The sequence below is a fragment of the Taurulus bubalis genome (assembly GCF_910589615.1).
Source record: "Taurulus bubalis genome assembly, chromosome: 10".
Taxonomy (NCBI): domain Eukaryota; kingdom Metazoa; phylum Chordata; class Actinopteri; order Perciformes; family Cottidae; genus Taurulus; species Taurulus bubalis.
The window spans coordinates 17332333-17354832 of NC_136598.1; the positions used below are offsets into that span (position 1 = coordinate 17332333).

General features: G+C 39.2%; 1 protein-coding gene across 2 annotated transcripts in view; it reads right to left on the reverse strand.

Moving 5' to 3' along the window:
• gria4a (glutamate receptor, ionotropic, AMPA 4a) overlaps positions 1–22500 on the reverse strand; it is a gene marked incomplete at both ends in the record, with an annotated part of 91046 nt that overhangs the window by 66918 nt on the left and 1628 nt on the right. For both annotated transcript variants that reach the window (XM_079225419.1, XM_079225418.1), the window contains one exon: positions 20843–21001. In XM_079225419.1, coding sequence (XP_079081545.1) covers positions 20843–21001 — 159 coding nt within the window. The remainder of the gene's footprint in view (positions 1–20842; positions 21002–22500) is intronic.

Here is a 22500-nt window from a genome sequence, read left to right on the forward strand (position 1 = left end):
ACAGAGGAAATGACATCCCCACACCGATTTCTCCTGCTGTCTCACTCTTCACCTCGCCATTGCTCATTCTTCCTCCAGGCCATCCGTCTCATTCTCCTGCTCGCCTCCTCTGTCTTCTTCTACAATCAAATTGAATTTGACTAGTTTTGATATGATTTGGTCAATTCAATTCAGTTCAAAGCTTGTCAATGGCGACTGGCTCATCTTATTACAGCACAGGATATGGTTGGGTGGCTGTGCCTCCGGAGGTAGAAGCAGTTGTCCACTGACTGCATGATTGTTGGTTCAATCCCCTGGACCACATATAAAACGGTCCTTAATTAAGCAAGACCCTAATGGCTTCTAATTGCCCAGTACTGCTCTGTGTGGGAATGAGAAGAAAGCTGTTAATTATTGTATCTGCTCAGGTAGAAAAGTAGAAAAGTGAGTTCTGGCACTACTTGATATGAAAACAAAGAGTCACACTACTCTCTGTCTCTGAAAAATGTAAATATGCTTGAGTGAAATACACTGAAGAGGTGCCTTGGCATTCAGAATGTGATTAGCAGTTAAAGGAGGATACCGCGCTATCTTATATGGGTATTATTATTTTTAGTTTAATGTTTAATGCATTAGTGGATAATGTTACAAAACGAAAAGGAAATATTTATGAAGGGGACAAGGAGAGAAAATGAGAATGAGAGAAATGAAAGTACTAGTTGATACACATGTCTGCATATGTGTTGGAAAAGCCTCTTTCAATGGTAAAACTATGCTCAGCTCTTAGCATTTTAAGCCTCTTTTGCAATGCAAATGAGTTAAAGAGATCTAATGTGGTGCAATGTGATTAAAGTTAAAAAATACATTTTTCCCAAGAACTTTGTGCTTCCAGTATTCGCATATTATCTCACAGCAACAGTGAACACCATGACTAGGGTTAACCCCAAGCATCTGCTGAGTGCTGCTGCTAGTTAAAGAAAATAGGCACTTGGTTGATACAAGCCCTAAGTGCGTCATATCTCACATGAGGAGCAAATACAGCTATTTAAATAGGGGAACCAACTCACATTTGTTTGTATTTATTCCAATTCAGTAATATGCCTCCTGCTCCTGCAGACACTGAATCTCTGGAGTGTTGTTCCACAGCTGAACCCTGCAGTCTCTGGTCTGCTGATGGAGATGAAAGTTGCATGTCCGTTGCACTACAAGCTTGTATATATTTGGATTAATTGTATATTAGAAGGTTCCTGTGTGGTTTCTTACCCAAATTTACGAGATAACAAGAAGGGTCCCTGCATATTTTGACTATTTAATTGCATAATGTTCTTTCAACACAGTTTTACTTTACTTTTTTAATTCAATTATTTGCAGTTTATGTAATTTGGACATTAGCTGCATGAACAATGCAATGTACACTTTGCATAAGAACAATTACTCACCACCCATTCTGTATCACGGACATAGGCTGACAGTAAATGTACTTTTCAGAAAAAAATGTCTACACTGATCTCTCCACATAACAAATTGAGGATTGAGGTATTGTATAACCAACCATAATGTATGGTTCACATTGAAATTAAATGCCACAACAATATGTAATGAGCACATGCAGTATGTAAGAGGACAACTTGGAAAGTCACACAGTGTAATGTGCAGCAGGTGGAACAGCATTCAAAGACATTTTCACATGTGACGTGTACAACCAAACTTCCAACATTGGGACCAAGACAGCGTTCTCCTTTAAAACCAACAACCAGACTGTGGCCACTGTTTATGTGTCTGCTGAGCTCCCAGCCAAACACAGACTGCTTTAGACAGAAGGTTTTGGAATCCAAAACAAACACATTAATCATTAAAGAAAACTTGTGAACCAACTTGTCTGGTAATGACATGGCACTTCCAATGCTAATGTCGTTGTCAAGTACTAAAATGAGCTTCAGACGCGGGGGAGGTTGGTTTAAAAAAAAAAAAAAGTGGATTAGCATGACAGATGACACTAATTAGCAAGTGAAGACTGCATAATCTTGCATAATCTGCATGATTATAGGGGTGACTAGTTTATGTATAGTAAATAGCCTACAAATAGCCTCATATATTATTACAGGTAATAACTGTAATTGAGTTTATTCTACCAGTAAATTCAGGGGAAAGGAATGCAAAATGCAGATATGAAGTCATTTTTGCCTGAGCAAAGTATCGAACAAAGTATCTATTTAGTGTTTTTATTGTCCCTTTGTCAGACTACCACATCACTGCACACACTTTAGATGCATATTGTAGGTAAGTGTGAAAGACATTGGGCATTTAGTTTGGGGATTACTCTTCTAAACTTCCTAAATTAGCAGAAAGATGAAACAAAATAACTATAACTTAAAAATTGAAAATAATAACATACTAATTGTATTCCTTACAGTAAACCCTTTTTAATATTGTAGTATGTGGGTTTATGCGTGAAGCTGCATGCACCATAGCAATGGATTTACTGGCATACATTTCATTTTTGTTCCTGCATTGTTATTGGTTTTATTGTGTGCTACATTGTGCTTCACATTTGAATGTGAATGTGCTTAGAGAGTGATGCTGTATGTATGATTGGTGGATTTCTCCCCAATGATTTTTACTAGATTGGTCTGTCACAGGGCCGATGGTCTGCCTGTTAATACCAATGTAAATGCTTAACAAGACAATATTTGCTCTTCACAGATATCTGCATGTTAGAAGACGGATAAAAAAGTATACTTGAAACATCAAACCTGGAGCCTGTAATTAAAAAAAGGGAGTGGTAATTGTCTTCAGACTTGGACAATTCATCTTACTCCTGTCTGTTTACCAAACATTGTGATTACCTTGATTTTCAATTTGGATTTCTAGCATAGAAAACAGAAAAGCATCCTGGTTCAATTTTGGTCACAAACACAGTGACTTAAGTCTATGAACGGTAGTTAGGTGCCAAGGCCTTTAGCTACAGCATGTTGAGGGCTTATAATAAAGGTTGTTGAAAATGACTGCATAAATTCATATTTCTTGATGATCAAATACTAGATGTTAAAATGCAATAGAATGCATATCTTGTCTTGTGTTAAGCCAAGAGTTATGACAGCAGTGGGCATTAGGTGCATTTGCATTTAATGTAAAACAAATTATATTAATTCAGTGTAATAAAACACTTATGCTAAATTTCCGTGTATTAGCAATAGCTTCTCAATCTTTTTTTTCCAGTTTGTATTTCTTTTTTTATTTAAAGGTTTTTCACCTAATGCTTCATAATTCATGGAACTATCTAACTGAACTGCTGGACCTGTACAACTAAACGGCGTAAAAGAAAAAAGCTTTTTGGTTATTTAGTAGAATCTTCAAGTAGGTGCCTCAATCTCTTTTTAAGTGCAAAAGCTGCATGTATTCTTAACCTGACACAGACACAAACACACTGATTGATGAATAGTTAGCATGATGTAATCAGCAACACACCCAAATCAAAGCTGCCACATGTATCTGTTGCTGCATTTATCTAGAGACATTTTTTAATTTCTGAAACTAATTGTGTCTCAAGGCTCAGCAAAGCACACCTGAATAACTAACAAGTTAAATGAGAGAAGGTGTGATGAAGAGGCAGAGGCTAGTGTGTTAGAGAGCAAGATATGTCTCTCTCCTCTGTCATAGCTCCTGTGAGTGTCCACAGCTCTGCCCTGAGTGTAAGTAAGTACACTCTCAGTCCTCCTGGGAGTCTCCACACACAGACACACTGTAGGGTTGCAGCACAGCGAACAGTATTTGTCCCCAAAAGTCAACCTCTGCTAATGAAAGCTAAGAAGACACACACACACACACGCAAGCACGCATGCAGGCACTTCAACATGTGACTAAGAAGGTAGAGTGGGTCATCGCTCAATCAGAAGATAGGCGGTTCGATCCCTGACTCCACCAGTCCTTGTCGATGTGTCCTCGCAAAACACTTAACCAAAAATCCCCCCCGAAAGCTGTGCCATCAGTGTGTAAACGGCTCTGAATGATTAGTTAGTCCTGATGGACAAGTGGAACCTTGCACGGTAGCCATCAGCGTATGAATAGGTGTCATTGGGTGACTGGCATGTTGTGTAAAAGCTTTTTGAGTGGTCGGAGGACTGGAAAGGCGCTATATAATTACAAGTCCATTTACCATTTGTATGCTCATGCATTTCTCTTGAGACGGTCCACCATAACCTTGGATGAACTTACTAACACTTCACAGCATCATTGATATACTGTATATTGTGTGAACATACACACGGAAATCACGATTAAACAAAGAGATATTCTCTTGAGACTTGCATGACACACATGGTCAGAGTTAAGCTTCACCAGACCAAACCATACATGAAGGACAATCCCAGCTTTCCCCTTTCCTGCAGAAGCCTTCTTAAAAGAAGCCCCTGAAGGTTGCTGCATGCTCTTCAACCCCCATTCCTTTACAAAATATCTCAATTTAAATTCTAGCCTTTTGCTGAGGCTCTCATCCGGAGAATTACAATGAGTGAGCAGGTAGAGTTTCTATCTGATGGTCAAGCAGTTCAGCGACAAGAGACCAGGAGCCTACAGTTGTTATAATATAATAATCGTTCAGCATTCTGGGGCAACTCTGGTGGATCAAGCATAACAACATGTTTAAATGTCAAAGTATACCCATATGGTGGCAGATTGTAATATAGAGGAACAGGGCTCAGAACAGAGGATGGCTGGTTCAAGTGTGGTTAGGAGGAAGCAACGATAGTGCTATAACTTCTCTCAACAATCACTGTTGATGTGCCCTTAAATAAGGCACTCAATATGTATTGCTTCGGTGGAGCTGTTTCTGAAGCCAGTAAAACATGACAGAGAAAGTCATGCAAATAAGCTTCCAATGAATGGCAAAAAAAGATAGAAGAAAACTGCGTTATACCATGTATCAATCACAGGATCTTTAGAAATGCAGGCATGTAACAGAACAACATATGGATTAAGACAAGGTCAGCAGTTATAGTAAAAAAATAACCCTGAACTCTCTATAGAAGCAGCTATTTTAGTGAACTTTACACTTTAAGTTGAGAGGTGTAAAACACTACAGTTTTGCCAGGGTGATAGACTATCATTTGACAACTCTTGCAGTTTTTAAAAGACCATAATCATTTCAACCAGAATGCACACGTACACATCACGTCTGCAAGATGTATAAATACAGGTCAGCGATTGTGCAGGTTTTGTTTTCTCTTCGTTTTCCTGTGATCTATTTGTCTTGGGTAGGGAATCCAACACTGAGGGTTTGCTCTGTGAATACGGGGAACAATAGTTCATCAAAGACACACAGCACCAGAATGTCATAGTTAAAAGATAGCGAGGGTTTACTCCTTATCTATACAGAACAAATCATACTCAATCCAGCTTTTACAGCTTTCTTTTTCCATTTTTGTATTCAATACTCTTATCTTTTGCTTCTAAATCGCAAAGTCAGTTGATTGCTCATTGCTACGAGATAACCAGTGTTGTTATGTTGTACAATACACAACAGTGGCTTGGGTCAGCCAGACATGTCTCCCTGTAGCAGCTACTATGATATTTACATAAAACACTGGGCTTATACATCTGGAAATAAACATGCAGAGCCTTATCTGAACATCACATTTTCAAGGGAGCTACTTGATGATGACTCATTCTCTATCTTGAGCTCTTTGCATGTAGATAACCACAAACAAACAGAGCAGATACAGTAATTGCACACACAAAATGAAATATGAATGTACAAAAGCATGTGCAGGCTATATATGGGGGTTGGATGAGCACATCCACACTTACACATAGTCAGTGAACGCTGTAGTCACCCTATCATTTGCCTTGATCCGATTTGAAATGATAAATATGTTATGTGGTTAGTGTCATATGTGTCATATGTGTATTCCATATCTCTTTCTCCCATCTCTCATTTTCTCTCCGTTTGCAGCATTGTATACAGCATCCACAGCAGACAAACACTAAGGAAGTTCAGGGAACACAAAACACAGAAGTCTTCTCATGAAAAATAGATTTGCTCTATAAAAAGAAGACACAATCTATACCCTTCAGTCTTTTAGAGTTGTTTCTACAACCCTGGATGGGATCTGGAGGAGTATGAAGAGTAATGACATGCAGTATCTCTTAGGAGGGAAAATTATATTGAGGATTACCTTTGTCCTTTTTTTTTTTTACAAATAGTTGTTTCAGTGGCAACAACAACAAATGCATGAAACAAGGTGGGGAGTGGTATAGTGTAGCATTACTGCAGTTGTTAACTAATGAAACCAAAATCTAATGATATACTTTAAAATACTTTTGGGGGCCGAAAAATACAGTACAGGACAAGCATGCACTCTGAACAGGCACTGCACTATTACATTAAAGCTACAATATGCATTACCTGGCGACATGATCCAAACAAAAAGGGGGGATATTCCACTTCTACTAGTGGGATATTTCACTTCTACTAGTGGGTCAAAAATATATATATATATATACTGTGTATATATATATATACACACAGTATATATATATATATATATATATATATATATATATATATATATATATATATATATATATACAGTATATATATACATACATACATACATACATACATACATACTGTATATATAAAGCCAACTCTGAAAGCCTGTCAAAAATAAGACAGCTGTCTAATAACCTTCACGTATGGCATCGTTTTACATTGTGTTAAGATTGACACTGACCAGGGGCTGTGTACAGTCCGTGTATGTTTGTTTGGTTTGTTTATTTGATTAAATCCAAAGTGGCAGAAATGACAAAACGGCTCGATCTTTTGTATTAGCATAGTGCTGATCCTTTGGAGGAAGGCATCAGTGATCCCATAGGTATTCCCCAAGATGGGTAACTGAGTACCACCACAATAAATCACCACACTAATGAAAGCCATCTGTTTTATCCCATTAAAATATCAGAGAGATGGCATCAGTGAATGAAAAACAAAGTCTGTCTATGAGTTTCTTTGTCTCTAAATTTTGGTTATTATCTTAAGGCACATGCATGTCCTGCCACTGTTATCATGACAAATGGTAGGTAGCAAAAACTCAGATATACAGATCATTATTACTATGAAAATAGATATAGATAGATAGATATAGCTATGTGCTGCACACAATACATATATATATACATATATATATATATATATATATATATATATATATATATATATATATATATATATATATATATACTGTAGCTCAATGAATACATACAGCTTTCTTTTGTATAACTACATTTACTATTATCTACTTACTATAGCATGAACAGCAATTATTCCACATTACCAAAGTCATGTACAATTCTGTGGTCATATACAACTCGGCTGCTCTCTGCAGATCTAATCTTCCTCTCTCCTTCCCCCCAGATGACTGCTCTGACGATATTACCTTCCCATATGGAGAATATTACTCTAGTATGCCATCTGTACTGTCATCCATCCCCTCGAGCGTGTGAGTGTGTGTGTGTTTGTGTGTGTGAGAGAGAGAGAGAATAGGGCCTGTGGGAGAATGAGCGAAGAGAGATGAAGGACGTGTGTGTGTGTGTGTGTGTGTGTGTGTGTGTGTCCATAGTCGTGTGAATGAGTGAGATGGAGAGTGAGTTCACGTGCATGTGCATTGGTTCCAATACTTCACAATCTGTATGGCACTGCCATGATAACACACAGTGTAATAATCCCTATATGCTGATTGTCATAGTTGATGCTCTTAGTCGGTGGGGGTGTTTTAATGACTCTGTCACTGTCTTCACAAACACAATTATCATTGTTCATGCATACACTACAGACAACGGAACACTATTATCTAGAACATCAAGCAGACAATAATGTGTTTTTCATCACGGAGCTTACTTTTCACCAAGGACATAGATGTGATTAAATTAAAACAGCAACATATAAATAACGATAAAGCTGTACATACAAATGCAGGGCTCTGAACTGCATCTCTTAATTTCTTCTGCATCTCCCTCTCTGGCCCCTCCCTTTCCATCCTAGAGCAGACATGAAACACATTCCTGACCCAAATCTTTCTTTTCTAGTCTCACCTACTGCCTTACAAACACCACAACCTGTCTGAGGGAATACTCGTCTTCCATCTATCTGTCAGTATGTTTTACCATGAGTGGAGAAAAGGAGAGAGAGAAAGAAACAAAGAAAGTAAGCTAACATGCTGATGATTAGCCAAATCAAATCCCATTTATATTCACCATTATAGTTTTGTGTTAGCATGCACAGATTTGCTAATTAGCTCTAAATTCAAAATGCAGTTTATGGTGATGGTGATGTCATCAGTTTTGCACAGATGTAAACCAAAGTTTGGAACACTTGATGGAGCCTGACTAAAAGTTAAGGGATCACTGGATCAATTTATCTTCATGGAGACATGAATATCTATACTAAATTCTGTGTCAACCAATCTCAGAGTTATCAGCACATTTATTTTAAAATCCAAACCAAAACTCATGCTGGTGCTAACTGACATGTCTGGGGGCGGATCACTAATGTCGCTATCATCTGGGAACAATGAATGTGTGGACACAATATTTTGCCAATTCATCTGGTTGATTTTACTGGATAAGTGAAGACGTTGACCTGCAGTGCAAGATAGTATATAAGAGGCAAATGGTGGCCCAAATGATATCGCTTGCCATTCATCCATCAAGCCAGCCAGCAAGAAAGAAAGAAAGAAAGATAGAAAGAAAGATATAAAAATATAAAGAAGCAGAGTCTTGGCACATAAAACACACCCCTGCACACTTTTTGACATGAACCTATGGGAGTTATATATGTGTTATTATAACTCTGCGTTGACATCAATTCCAATCAAGGGTTTCTAAGTGGAGTGTTTCCATGCAGCTCCTCCATCAACAGACAATAATAGCAACTGATGAACGGTAATTAGTTACTGGAATTAAAATACATTGTGTACTCCAGAGGGATGGATGGATGGACACAAAAAAGGAAAGACAGATTTCTTGAAATACAAATGTTTCTTGTGAGGATAACCTATGTACTTAAAGAGACAGTATAGGCACTGATACATAACTCTGGAGTGGACAGTGAGCAGTGCCCTCTTCCTTGAGGATATTAGAGAGGAAAAAACTGAACATCAGCACCAGGGTTCTCCAGGCAGTTGGTGATCCCATTTAGTCAGCACCCTCTAGTGACTCCTCTAACCAAAAGGGCCCCAGATGGGAAGGCGTTGACCTTGTTTTGAACTTATTCCACACTGCCAAGAGGTAATGTTGATGCTCAGCCAGTTTACATTTCCTAACTCAATGCCTTTCTAAATGGAGTGAGTCCTCATAGAAGCAGAGATAGAACATGTGTCACTGTGATTATCTCAAACCAGTATGTTTTCATAATATAGGGGTGATTCTTAATTAAGTTTTAGCACACTCCACTTAAATGCATATCATTTGAATTATTCTCCAAATCAGGTTGTATTGACTGTTGTGAACATAGTGGATTGTCTGTACTATAATGAAGAGCTGTATTGTCCTTGAGTGTTAATGCAGCCAATGTCAGAGCCTGTGAAGAAATATTTCTAATAATATTGGACAGGATTTTAGTGAGGGTCAAAGGATGTAATATGGTGATCATTAAGTACAGATTGTCATTTTGCCTCAAATTCATCTTCTCAAATCTTTCATGGATCAGTATAAAGAAGAGAACTTTAGTTCACTTAGCCCAGATTACGATAGCTCTTGCAGCTCACAAAGTTTAAAGGATGGCTCAGCCACACACGGCTAACTGTGGGCACCCAACTCAAAAACAGTGAAAAGTGGTGGAAGAAGTATTTAGATGTGAAGTAAAAGTATCAATAACGGGTGAAATACCGACGCTTGATTGGTGGTCATGTCAGCTGCAAACTATGATGTGCTAAGTCCCCCTCTAGCATTAGTTTTGGCCGTGTCAAGGACGGTATGTCAGTGTCCACTTGTTACACTCATATTGTCTTTTTAAAATAAACTTCCGTCTTCACAGAAAGTTAGGTTTAGGCACCAGAACCACTTGGTTAGGTTAAAGAAAAGAGCGTGGTTGATGTTAACTTAACTGACGAACGTCACAGAGTGGTTAAGGACTCACGAGTGAACAAATTAGTCACGTGACTAACAACAATAACCACTTACGTGACTGAGGGCTCATGTGACGAATGACTGACGGGAGAAAATTTAAGTTTATGTTTTGAAGATGACACAAACAGCTGATTCTTGGACAAAAGTCCTGTGTTCGTTTGACCCATCCACCTCCCCTCCACTCGCCCCGTGTGGAAAATCTTGCTTTGTCGTTGCTCTGACCGACTAATAATGATGCCGGTGGGTTTACATTGGAGTTAGTTGGAAGCCTGATACGTCAGTTTCAGACGCCATGGGGCTAACCGTCGGTTTTTGACGATTCGGGAGTTTGACCAGGTTGACTTGTGAAGATAAGAAGGCAGACACACAGAGTGCTCAGGGGTAAAAATAGAAGCAAGGGAGGGTCCATCCATCAGTGTGACTGTCTGAAGGGCCGGATCGATTGTGTGCGTGTGCTTGTGTGTGTGCATGTTATTTGATGCACTCCACTACCTCAGCAAGAAGAGTTCAAATGTGAGTCAAACTGTGACGTGCCTTTTGAAACATGGACACACTCACGCTCGCACACCTATACAAATGCACACAGGTAACCAGTAAGCCTGAGGAGATAAATACCAATGCTGTCAGAAAGAAATTGACCTCTAAGGCCAGTGAACACACAGACAACAACACGTCCATATAGACACAGCATCCGTCTCTCTGTCTAGCATAAAGGTTAGATTACTTGCTTCAACCGCATCGCTAAGTATGTTTGTGTGTGTCTCGGCTCATGTGTTCGTACGTGCCTGCCATGCTGGACTCTTTATGTGCATCACCCCTCATGCTAATCACCACATAGGGCATAATTAATTATTTTTCTTTATTTCCATTAGAGACATTCTCTCTCTTACCACTGCTGCTCTGATCGGTGTAATAGCTTTTGTTTTGCTTCCTACTCTGTCTCTTCCTATTTGTAAGTGTGATGAATTACCTACTGGTTACCTAAGAATCTATTAACCTTGCTGAATACCAATTGGCCATTAGGGATGAATTGGTTCAAGGCCGACACTTGAGGTTTGGGAAAATCTCAATGTTTTAGATGAGCAAACACAGAATCAAACAATGTGTAGACCAACATGCACGTACATGCACACCCACTTACAGATGCTAGGTTTCTCCAATTAAAGGCACAGTCTGGGAACAGAACTTTAATATACAACCATAAATTAACTGAACCTTTGCTGGGGATCTTTTGTGTGAACTTGTCTGTGTGTGAGGGCACACATTGGTGTGTGTGTGTGTGTGTGTGTGTGAAGGTCATGGCTCTCATCTCTAAGTGTGCCTCGGTGAGAAGCACCGAGTGGCATCACTCATCAATATTAACTAATGCCCTTCCTTTCATCCACATCATAAATCCATGGAAACAAACACATAGAAGGGTTTGTGGACGAGTTCTTGTGTGCGTGTGTGTGTGTGTGTGTGTGTCGTTCCAGTTTGTGGCAATGGAGGAGAGGGATAAGTAAATACAAACAGTAGGTGACAGATGTGAAGATGTAGGTGTAGTGATTGCTTCAGCAGCTGATGTGTCCATTTGAGTTCAAATACAGCCACTACGCACACATCACAGCTTTTGTCCCACACAACTAATGAGTAATGGGATGGAACAATGACAGACAGAGGTGTGTGTGTGTGTGTGTGTGTGTGTGTGTGTGTGTATGTGTGTGTGTGTGTGTGTGTGTGTGTGTGTGTGTGTGTGTGTGTGTGTGTGTGTGTGTGTGTGTGTGTGAGAATCACAGAGAAAGAAAGGGGGGAAGTAAGTAAGCGAGGTGAAAACACAAGATAAATAGTGAGCAAGACTCAAGGAAATTGAAGGTGAGAAATAAACTCGGTATCATGTTTGTGATTATGCACGAGTGCATGCGTGTTCTTATAAGCATAAAAAAGCAAAGTGAGAGGAAGGAAAAAGACGAGAAGAAAGAATGCAAATGGCAAATCCTTTGATCAGAACATGAAAACAACAGCAGCTAAGCCGAGACAGTGAAGAACAACAAAAAAACGTCACAGACAATTACTGGGAACATGGCTCCATCCAGCATAAACACCCCTGTGTTTGCTAAGGCGATGGGTAACACTTAAAATCCGCTGTCATCTCTTTTCATGCTTTTCATCTTCCAAACGCCAGAGAGTGAAAAACAAACGCAGGGAAAAAAAGATATTTCCTGCTCTATCAGCTATCATGCCCACTGGGAAAATAGAGGTCTTAATGAAACATATTAGACCGACCGAGGCAGCCGAGGCTCTTATGGTGTGTGTGAGTGTATACAAGTGGGTAGGTATGGGTTAAAGAAACACAGTCGGCCTTTTATCCCAGTGAAGTTAGATTACCTTGAGGCATCATGGCGATTCATTGAGACGTGCGTGGTTCATCCTTATTATTCACAGTGCATTACTGCTGCTTGAACGAACAAGCAAGAAAAAACAATGCTGAAATAATTTCCACATGGAGAAAAAAAACCTCCATCCTTCTGATTGACGTTTCCCATCTGACCACTGAAAGGTTTTTCTGAGTGTTACTGTGATATCACTTGGCTGAACCAGACAAAACACTGCAGCATGTTGTGGGAGGATTTCACTCAACCAGCTTCAGGCCTGCGAGTCTGTAAAACCTGCAACAACCTGTCTCACTCTGTCTCATCTCGCCTCAAGGAACTGCAGACCCACAACCAACAACTTCATTATCAGTGCAGGTTTAGCATGAGTATGATTCTCTAACTGCTATTTCATTAGCTTTTTGTTCACCCTTTTAACTAAAATATGTATAAGTGCCAAATCTTCCGATCTCCATTTAATCAATATCAGGGCAAAATATTGCCAAATGACATCTGTGATGTTATTGGCTTTACCGCATAGTCAAAGTTGCATTTCACAGCCTCTCTTTAAAAAAAATCTAAAATCTGATTGATGTATTCGCCCAGTAGACACACCCAGCTATCACCTTTGCTTTGAAATCCTCTTTGTCATGCCCTAAGATGTCTCAATGCCCGTTCATGTTGATATTATGAGACTGAACAATTTGGACTCACTGTAATGTTCTTGTCTCTTCATAATACAGTTTGCCATAATTGTTGAGTCTAATGTTGCCTGTGCACCATAGCCTTCAGCACTATCTTTGGAAAAAAGAACATTTAGTGCTGTTAAAAAAAATAACTTTCACGATTGCCGAGTGCAGAGCAATATCAGCTTTGCTCTACTGCGGTAGACTTTTTAATGAAAGAAGTGAAACATACTGAGAAACCGTCTGTTTTATTGTGCCACTGAATTAAATCAGATTACCTGAAGCAAATGTGCGGATTCATTGCGGCATCTACTAATTATATTGCTTGCTGTTTGGTCCTTACTGCGGACGCTCAACTAAAATGATGCAACAAACTGATTCTTCATGGAGCGCTTACAGCCCTCCAAATGAGCAACCATGCAAGTATGCACACATACACACAGAATACCGTTCAGCATTTGGCCATCACTGAACCAGAACATTAAAAGGTTTGAAAGCTCCTGAGATCCACTGAAAATATCAATTAATACCTCCAACTAGAATGATCGCTTTGTGATTGTATACCTGTAGCAACCACTCATGTTTCAGTGTACATTCGTGTCTGTCCATTTGTGTGAAATTGTCATAATTAGCATTTGTATTCCAGATTTATGGCAACGTTGTTTTCTTCCATTTCCCTTGTTTTCTGAGATCACACTGAGCTTTGACCTTTGACCGCCAAATTCTAATCAGTTAAACCCTGAGTCCAAGTAGGCAATTGTGCCAACCCCAGAACATAATGCCTCCAGCTACGGCTATCTAACAACAGTTATCATATTTGCGAGTGTGTGTGAGACAGAAGTCAGACACAGACTGATGTGATAAAGTCTGTCAGTTGTACTTGACTGGATGAAATAAGGGCCATCTAATTGAAGAGGCAGCTTTGAACCTCTTTACCGGTGGAGCAGCCATCTGTAGAGCTTGCAGGCTCGGGTCTGATGACATTATGCATAGAAAGAAGCAACTTAGCTGCAATGCATCTCTGTAAGTATTGTCGCTCTTTACTACTTTTCCAGTATCACTATTGAAGTAAAAAAGTGACTTATAATGACAATCATATAAATTGCAAAGTTATTGCTAACTGGTGAGAAACAAAATAACGCTCTACTAAAGATACCTGTAAATGGGTGGAGGTTAAATGCAGTCCCTTATTGCCATGCTATTAGCACTGAACCTCATAATGTGTCTTGATGCCAGGAAAAGCATTTAGAGCGCCATCAGAGTCATCCAACTCTTTCAGTATGCCAGTAACATGAATAAACGAAGGCTTGCTGCATTATAAATCTCCTTGTCCTGCCAGGGTTTCAGATATCATTTCACTCTATTTCCCCCAGTGTGGCCATTAAGAAGACATATAACCATGTACAAATTCACCTATAAAGATGATGGTTCAGTGCTATTATTGAGAGACTCAAATCATTCCAAGACGACTGAGCCGTTTAATGAAAGAAGTGAGCAAGGAAAAGGCAGAGAGAATGGTGGCAAATCAATGTGTATGTGTGTCAGAGAGAGAAAGACTGTAAAACATTGTATTGGTGCTTGTGTGTGTAGGTGGGTGGCGCTAAGTTGTAGCAGTGTGTACCAGGAATCTATTCAATCAAAGCTCCAAGTCTGGGCATGTAGGGTGGATGTGAAACACTGATGAACTCTTTCAAAGGGTGTGCGTGTGTGTCTACTTGTGAGTCTTTATGTACACCATTGTATTAACACCCTTTCAATTAACAACTTCATCATCGTGGAGGCAGTCATTTTCTTGTCAACTTGGGAATACAGACTGAAGGGTGTGTTTCCACTTGGCATCTTTAATGGACAGGAAGGTGCGAAGAAATGCTGAAAACAAGCCCCTGAAAAAAACGACGGCGATACGAGCTGTTGAAAACAATGTCAGCTAAACTTGACCTTTGATTGGTCAGTTTGTGAAGAAAAACTGAAAAGTTAAACTTGGTGGTCAACACATTGAAAATGGAATATCGTTTGGCTATACAAATTACTCTCATAATGCCAGAGTCTACACAGTAGGACTTTTCTAAAGTAAGATTTGTAGTGGATGTAAATGATTAATGGGAATCCCGCTGTACATTCCTCACCATAGGTTCTTATTTATACATAATACATAGTCATCAGATTCACCCGTGTTTTGCACCTCCAAGTACATTTTAACAAAGTTTTTTGTCTGATTACTAAAAAGGAGACTACTACCTTCATCCTTTGTGTGTTTACGTTCGTTTATTCATATTGAGCAGTGATTGAGGTGAGCAAGTTTTTCATTGGAGATGGTTGTGTTAGATTTGTGTTAGTGAAGAAACAACAGCTCTACCTGCTTTCATATTTCCATTTTTATGCAGCTAGGTATGTAGTTTCCATAGATTCACTGAGACTTTGAATCAAGCTCACCTGTTTTACTACTGTTCACAAATGTTACTGGTGCCAGCGAACCTTTATCAACATCAGAAAAACGTCATTTCTTAAAGTACAGTGATAGCTAACCTTTGATTGTACACAGCAACGTTTGCAGATTAAATGTAAACCACCCTGACTGACTCATACATTATCAACAATGTTTTGTTATGTCCCAGTTTCTGCTCCTGAAGAGTGTGAATATTTGCCAACAGTCAACATGCAAGCCAAGGCTACATTGAGGTGAAGCGTCAATATTTCATTAGAATATGTTATATTAATGCAAATACAGGGATTGATGATATGAAGACAGATGAGATGGGAACTTTTGTCATAGTGTAGGTTTAACTACCATTCCTAATCCAAATGCCGTATCGCCTTCACATCTCTAAATTAATAATTGTTGTCCTTTACTACGAACAGCAGAGGGGCAAAACACGACAAACAGCTCAAGGAGAATCCGACTCCAACAGTTTGACTCGGTCAGGCTGCAAAGATAATCAGGCGCACCCTGCATCTAAATGCAATCTGTGGCAGTCAATAATACATCAACAGTATTGATTGGTAAATTATTCACTATAAACGCAATCTATATTAACTCTAGTGACGAATGAGGTTATGCATAACCGCAACAATCAACCACCCAAACAATCACACCACACATCATAATCACTATCATTATTGCTGTACAGTAGGTACAGAATAGAACAACACAATATTGTACAATACAATCATTTATCATTTGTCTTAATTTTTGGACAGGAAACTAGTTAAAACAGAAGTATTAACCAATGTATCGAGGATCACATTTACCAGGCATTACCACCTCTTTGTTACAAATCCTTTCCTCTCCATTTCCTTCTCCTTTGTCCATAATTCACCTTATCACTTTCTGTCTATCTTCATCACGCTCTTTCTTAACGGCTTTTTGTGTCACCACACACACAGTCACATTCATATGTGCCCATGCACATCAGTGACACAGGGTTTCACACATGCCTTCAGTAGGGGCAGAAATATCCTCATACATACACATGCACACACATTCACAGTGACTTTTGGTCATGCTAAGCCATTTGCATTATTTTCTATAAGCCAGTGAATAGAGACACATTGGTGAGGAACCCAGTGGAATAGTGTGCTTCTCTGGCGGAGACACATCAAAAGATACACACATACAGTATACACACAGCTGCAAACCCAGCAAGGTAAAATACATCAATACAGACCTACACAGAGACAGTATCAGTATATATATATATATATATATATATATATATATATATATATATATATATATATATATATATATGTATATATATATATATATATATATATACATATATATATATATATATATATATATATATATATATATGTATATATATATATATATATACATATATATATATATATATATATATATATATATATATATATATATATATATATATATACTACAAAAGAGTCAGTCACTGGTATGCATGTCTTGGCAGGAAACCACAAAGAAAGATTGACAGCAAGAAGGGGATATATGAATGTGTGACGCTGGGACAATAAACTAGGTTGTATACCTCGGGGAATATGGAAAACGATGGGGACCAGGGATTTTTATGATCCGTTCACGCTTCCTGAATACTAGAATAGAGAGGAACTAGCCAAGGTCAGAGGCAGTATTCCCCATTCTAATTCGGAGCATTGCTCACCACCCGGAGCAAGAGTCAGGGATTAATTTAGAGATCCATTCACCACGCCTGTGGAGATGAGAGAGACGGCAAAAACATGACGAAGAATAGAGGAGCTGAGGAAAGGAGAGAGAATCTGGGGAAATAGGGAGACAAAGGGGGGAAGTAACACAGAGGAGAATGAGAGAGATGGAACAAGTGAGAAGGCAAGTGGGCAAGAAAGAGAGGCAGAGATAGGGACAGACAGGGAAGAGGTTGGAGAGCAGACGGTTCACATATAAGAGCTTCATTTTGCCGAGAACTCCTCTTCTTATGACCAGTGGCGAGCCGTCAGGGCCTGCTAAGCCTTCTCTGCTGGCCTAAACAGAATTTATTTTTTATTTATAATTAAAAGTTATATATATTTTATAATTTAATTGTTTTTCACAAATACACTACATGTATTATACTTATTTTTCCCTATTAGCTTATTTTCTCACTGTACAAGCTCCTATCTTGTCTGTTCCTCAGCTTCTGGCTGCGCGCAGGCGGCTTCGCAGCTGGTTAAGCAGATTTCTTATCCAATCATATTTCACCTCTTTTTCTCTCTATGGTAGAAAAGCGGGTTAAACTGCATCGTGACGGCATTTAAACTTGAAGAAGAAGAACTTTCTGCAGATTTTCCCTGTGGACACTGTATAACACTTGGACCTGAGGTCCTCCCCGCCCGCAGCGCATCTCACCCTGCTTGGCCACCCGAGGCGCGGCTGTTAGCTCGTGAGGGGGGGGAGGGGGTGGGGGGGGGGGGGGGGGGGGGGTGCGCCCAGCTGTTAGACAGCTGATCCACTGAAAGCGCATGTAGAAAATCCACGGCCCGCCGCTGCCTCCATGAGTGTGTGTGTGTTTGTATTTTTTCTTCAGTCGTAGATGAATACATATTTGGTGTATTAGTGATTACAGAGAGTATTTAGGTGTGTGTGGGAGTGACTCAAAAATGACATTAAACCTGTTCATGGCAATGAAGGAACAGCCAGTGTAACAGCTCCCCGGGGACTTTATTGTAACTAAACCACTGGCAGGTCATTGGGGTTCCGGTGGATATAGTAGAATTAGCGAGAGCACTGCTTTACTCATCACTTATGCAATTCATACAACTCCCCTTACATTTTAAGAATGCCACCTGATGAGCATTCAATATGTACCTTCCCACTCACACTGCTAAACAGTGAACAGAAATAGATGCAGCATGTTGTGGGTGGGAGGTAGTAGATGGACTATTAATTTTCCAATCATTGTAGGTTGCATTAACTGGATTGTTCATTCATGTGGGGCTACAATGCAGAGGACAGAAGACAAATAAACTCTTAAATTGCATTAGACCATTTTGATTCATGATACTATGTGACTTGCATTTGGCTGAAGTTAAATCCTGCATTAATACTTTCCGTGTACATGAATTGTCAAAATGTATTTTACTCATGCTTAACACACCTCCAGATGATATTCAAGGACTCCCTTCAGAACCATTTTTTGTGTGTCATTTTTAGTAGAATGGTTTGACAATGGAGCAGCTTGTGTCAGCTTTCATTTACAATCTTAAGATTTTTGAATAATCTTGTTAAACACAAGGATATAACATCACAAGGAGAATAACTGTATTGTTGTATTATACTGTATTGATTTTGTTTGCCCTTGCCTAGTGAACAGCACTAGTGGTCGATTTGTGAAAGTTTGATGAGATAAGGAGGTGAAACATTACTTTTCCTAAAATAAGATTGTTGCACCATAAGACTGTGTAAATGAGGGTATATGATATAATATATCATATAGGGACATCTTGCTTCAGTGCAAAAGGCAGCAACCAAAACTGATGATAGTATTTTCATATTAAATATGCTTTCCCTTTAATCAACATAATTTCCACACACTGCTCAGCCCCAATACTCGTATAGTATTTTGTGTGCAAATAACTAAACTTAACATATGACACTGTTCAAAGTAACAACATAACCTTTGTACCCTCTCATGCACTGCCATGACAATATCTTACCAGGAGGCAGATGAGCAAGATAATTACACAAAGAATATCCTTTCAAGATTTGTTGTCATCTCCAAAGGGTAAACAACACACAAACAGAAAGACATCTAACAACATTAAGCATTTAGATCAGTGTGGCATAAACAAGTGTCACTCAGCAGAAAGCAGAAAGCAAATAATCAAACTTCTTAAGTCATGCAAATACATGCAGAGAGCCCCAGCCAAGCTCCACTGCTCTAAGAAAGAAGCCAGAGGAAGCAAATCCATCAAGTAAGGACATCTCACAGGCAAACAATGGTTATGATTATGCCCATAATCTTCTTTTGTGATATAAATAGGATCAAATCAGTTTCCGTAAATTGCAATGCCTGGGCAAGTGATTCTTTAAGAGGCCAGTCAGATTGAAGCAATGAAGTTAAAGAAGAAAAAGCCATCTATATATCGGGGGAAAGATCACAATTATTGAGAATAAGTAAATGCTCCAGGTGCAGAGAAGAGCAGGAAAACAACTAAGTAAAGGGGTGGGATGACCAGCTGGCGAATGTCAAAGGCTAATTTCAACTGAACATGGTGTTCACAAAAAGAATTCCAGTGTGTCATGTTTGTTTAATCTTAGTCCACGTCTAAACACACATGTCCATTGTAAAATAAGCCAAAGTCATGTCCACACAAAGGTGTTTAATGGCTAACATTGACTTTATGGTCAACATTGCATTTAATGGTCCATAATCAGAGATGTTTTTTAGACACTGCACAAGTTTCTATGATGTGGAATAATAGGCTTGTTTTGTTTAAATAGTTACATTTTTAATATTAAGGCACACATACAATACAAACACCTGTAGAATGCAGAGCACTTCTGCCCGCATAGCCTTGTTAACACTAACACACATTACAAACTCTCTCTTGCACTGGAAGTGTGTGGAATTAGATCTCGACCCACAGAAAGGGCTGGCGAAAGATTAGCTGTCATCATTCAAAAGATCACAGCAGACACAAGTACCAACTGTTCCCTTCTGTTCTGAACACAAAGGACCCATTTTCAACACCGTCTGCAACTGTTCAGAGACTAATTTTAGAGCTGTGTGCTGTAATTCTGATGGGTAATATTACCTTTTTTTTGCAGATGGGGTTGGTCATGCAAAGTGGGAATAGATGTGAATGACATAAAGAGGAGCAAAAGTATATTTATGAAAGTGTATTGGCCATAATGGTTCGCTACATTAACCACCAACATTGCCTCAAAGTGCCTTGCAGTCAGAACTTTAGTATTTAGTGTTATTAAAACTTACTTCACAGTGTCTAAACTCAACATTTCAAAGTTGCAAATTGTTCAGCAACTGTTCTAGAAAAGCCAGTTTTCAAGCTATGTCCACCATAAAACTACTCGTCCAATGAAGTTGCAGTCTGATCCTTAACAACACAAGTTCCTAAGTAAACCAATCTTCATCCAACAGTGTGGTGAGGAAAGAGACTGAACAACGGACAAGGAGAGAGCAAGAAATAAAGGAAGAGAGAGATGGAGGGAAAGAGTCTTTGTTTCAGCCTCATTCTCAGTCAAATACTTACATGCATTGGTGACGGCGAAGCTGTTGGCGGTCTCTATGTTGTCGACATGTGGCACCAGGTTAAAGGGAGCTTCCGTAGCATTAGGACTGGTGTTGTGAAGGAAGATGGCTAATCGAAATGCTGTGTACTCCTGATCTGTATTCCTAATGAACAACCCACCTAGAGAGAGGGACAAAGAGGCGGGGCAAAGAGGAGATGAACACATTGACGTGGAAAGGAAGTGAGTCATTGCAAGGTCACCGAGGTAGAGAGACAGAAAGAAGAAGAGTAATGTGAGGAAAGAAAGATAGATAAGGAAGAGGAGGGAAGAGAAAACAAAGAGCAGAGAGATCCTCATTAGCTTTGTTACAAAAGGTAATTTGTCTTGCAGCCGATCCTCACTCACACACACATTAAACGTGAATTCAGACACACATATGGATACATATATTGGGGGGGAGACAACTAAGCCGACAGGATGGCAGTCAAAGAGATAATGAGTTGGACAGGGCATAAAGGGAATACAGAGGAGTAAAGCCAGATCAGACAATGTCAGCTAAGTAAAGGAGGAGCATGGACCATGCAAAGATAAAGGGAGAGGGAGCCAAGTTCTAAGTGTGAGTTGGCCTTTAAAAATGAGAGTATCCCTCAATATGGCCCATCTGATAAACTGAGAATCAGAGGGGATGATAATAAACAGTGAAGCTGATAGTAAGTCCCAAAAAAGAAATAGACAGAGTTAAGATGAAGCGAAATATATGTATGCATATATATGTAGAAATATGTGGGAAAGCGAGAGAGAGATATATGTAGTATACATGGTAAAGATAGGTATCATATCTTCTGCTTGAAATTGAGAAAACTATTAATTTAAGAGTCATGTGATCCTTTCAGAGGAACCGAGACTGATGAATGATATACTGGAATCTAATGTCAATAACTGCTGTCAACAGAAAGTCAACAGAAAATGGAATCAAACATAATATAGATACATATACTTGCCATTGGCAAAATGGAGGGGAATAAATGGTGTCTGGCAAAGACAACATGCAACAAAATCCACACATATTAACCACGTACTGCCCGGCTGTTGTAGGTCAGGCCAGTCAGAAAAGAGAGAACAACCTTAACAGCGCCAGAGTCAATGTATTGATGAAACAGTCACAGAAAATGCAAAATGTACTATTCTGGGTACTATTCTGGGTAAATGTATAGCTGTAATTGAATTAGCAACATGATATATGTAAACTTTGGGAAAGAGGGATACACTGTGATATTATTACGAAGGGTTTGTAAATAAGGGTCCTCTTCTGTTTCTATGGAACTTGTCATTTTGTTGTATTGCTATATGGACATGGATTTGATATGCTAATCCAAGGAATTAGTTCTACATTGCTTCACACGGTAGGTTGAACTGAAGTGAAATAAACTGATGTGACTTAAATTTAACTGAATCAGATTCAACTCAACTGAATTGGATTACACTGGCAGACTGTGAAGCCTTGACATTTTATCGGGAGGGAGGGAGGGGGAGGGAGAAAAGATGCGAGGTGAGTAGTTGGGAGGAAGAGCGTATTGAATGAAGCAATCGTCACTGCATAATATGTCACTTATGTATGTGTCTGTCTCCGTGTCTTGTTCATACTAAACATTGGTATTATCTTCCCTTTTTCTTTGCC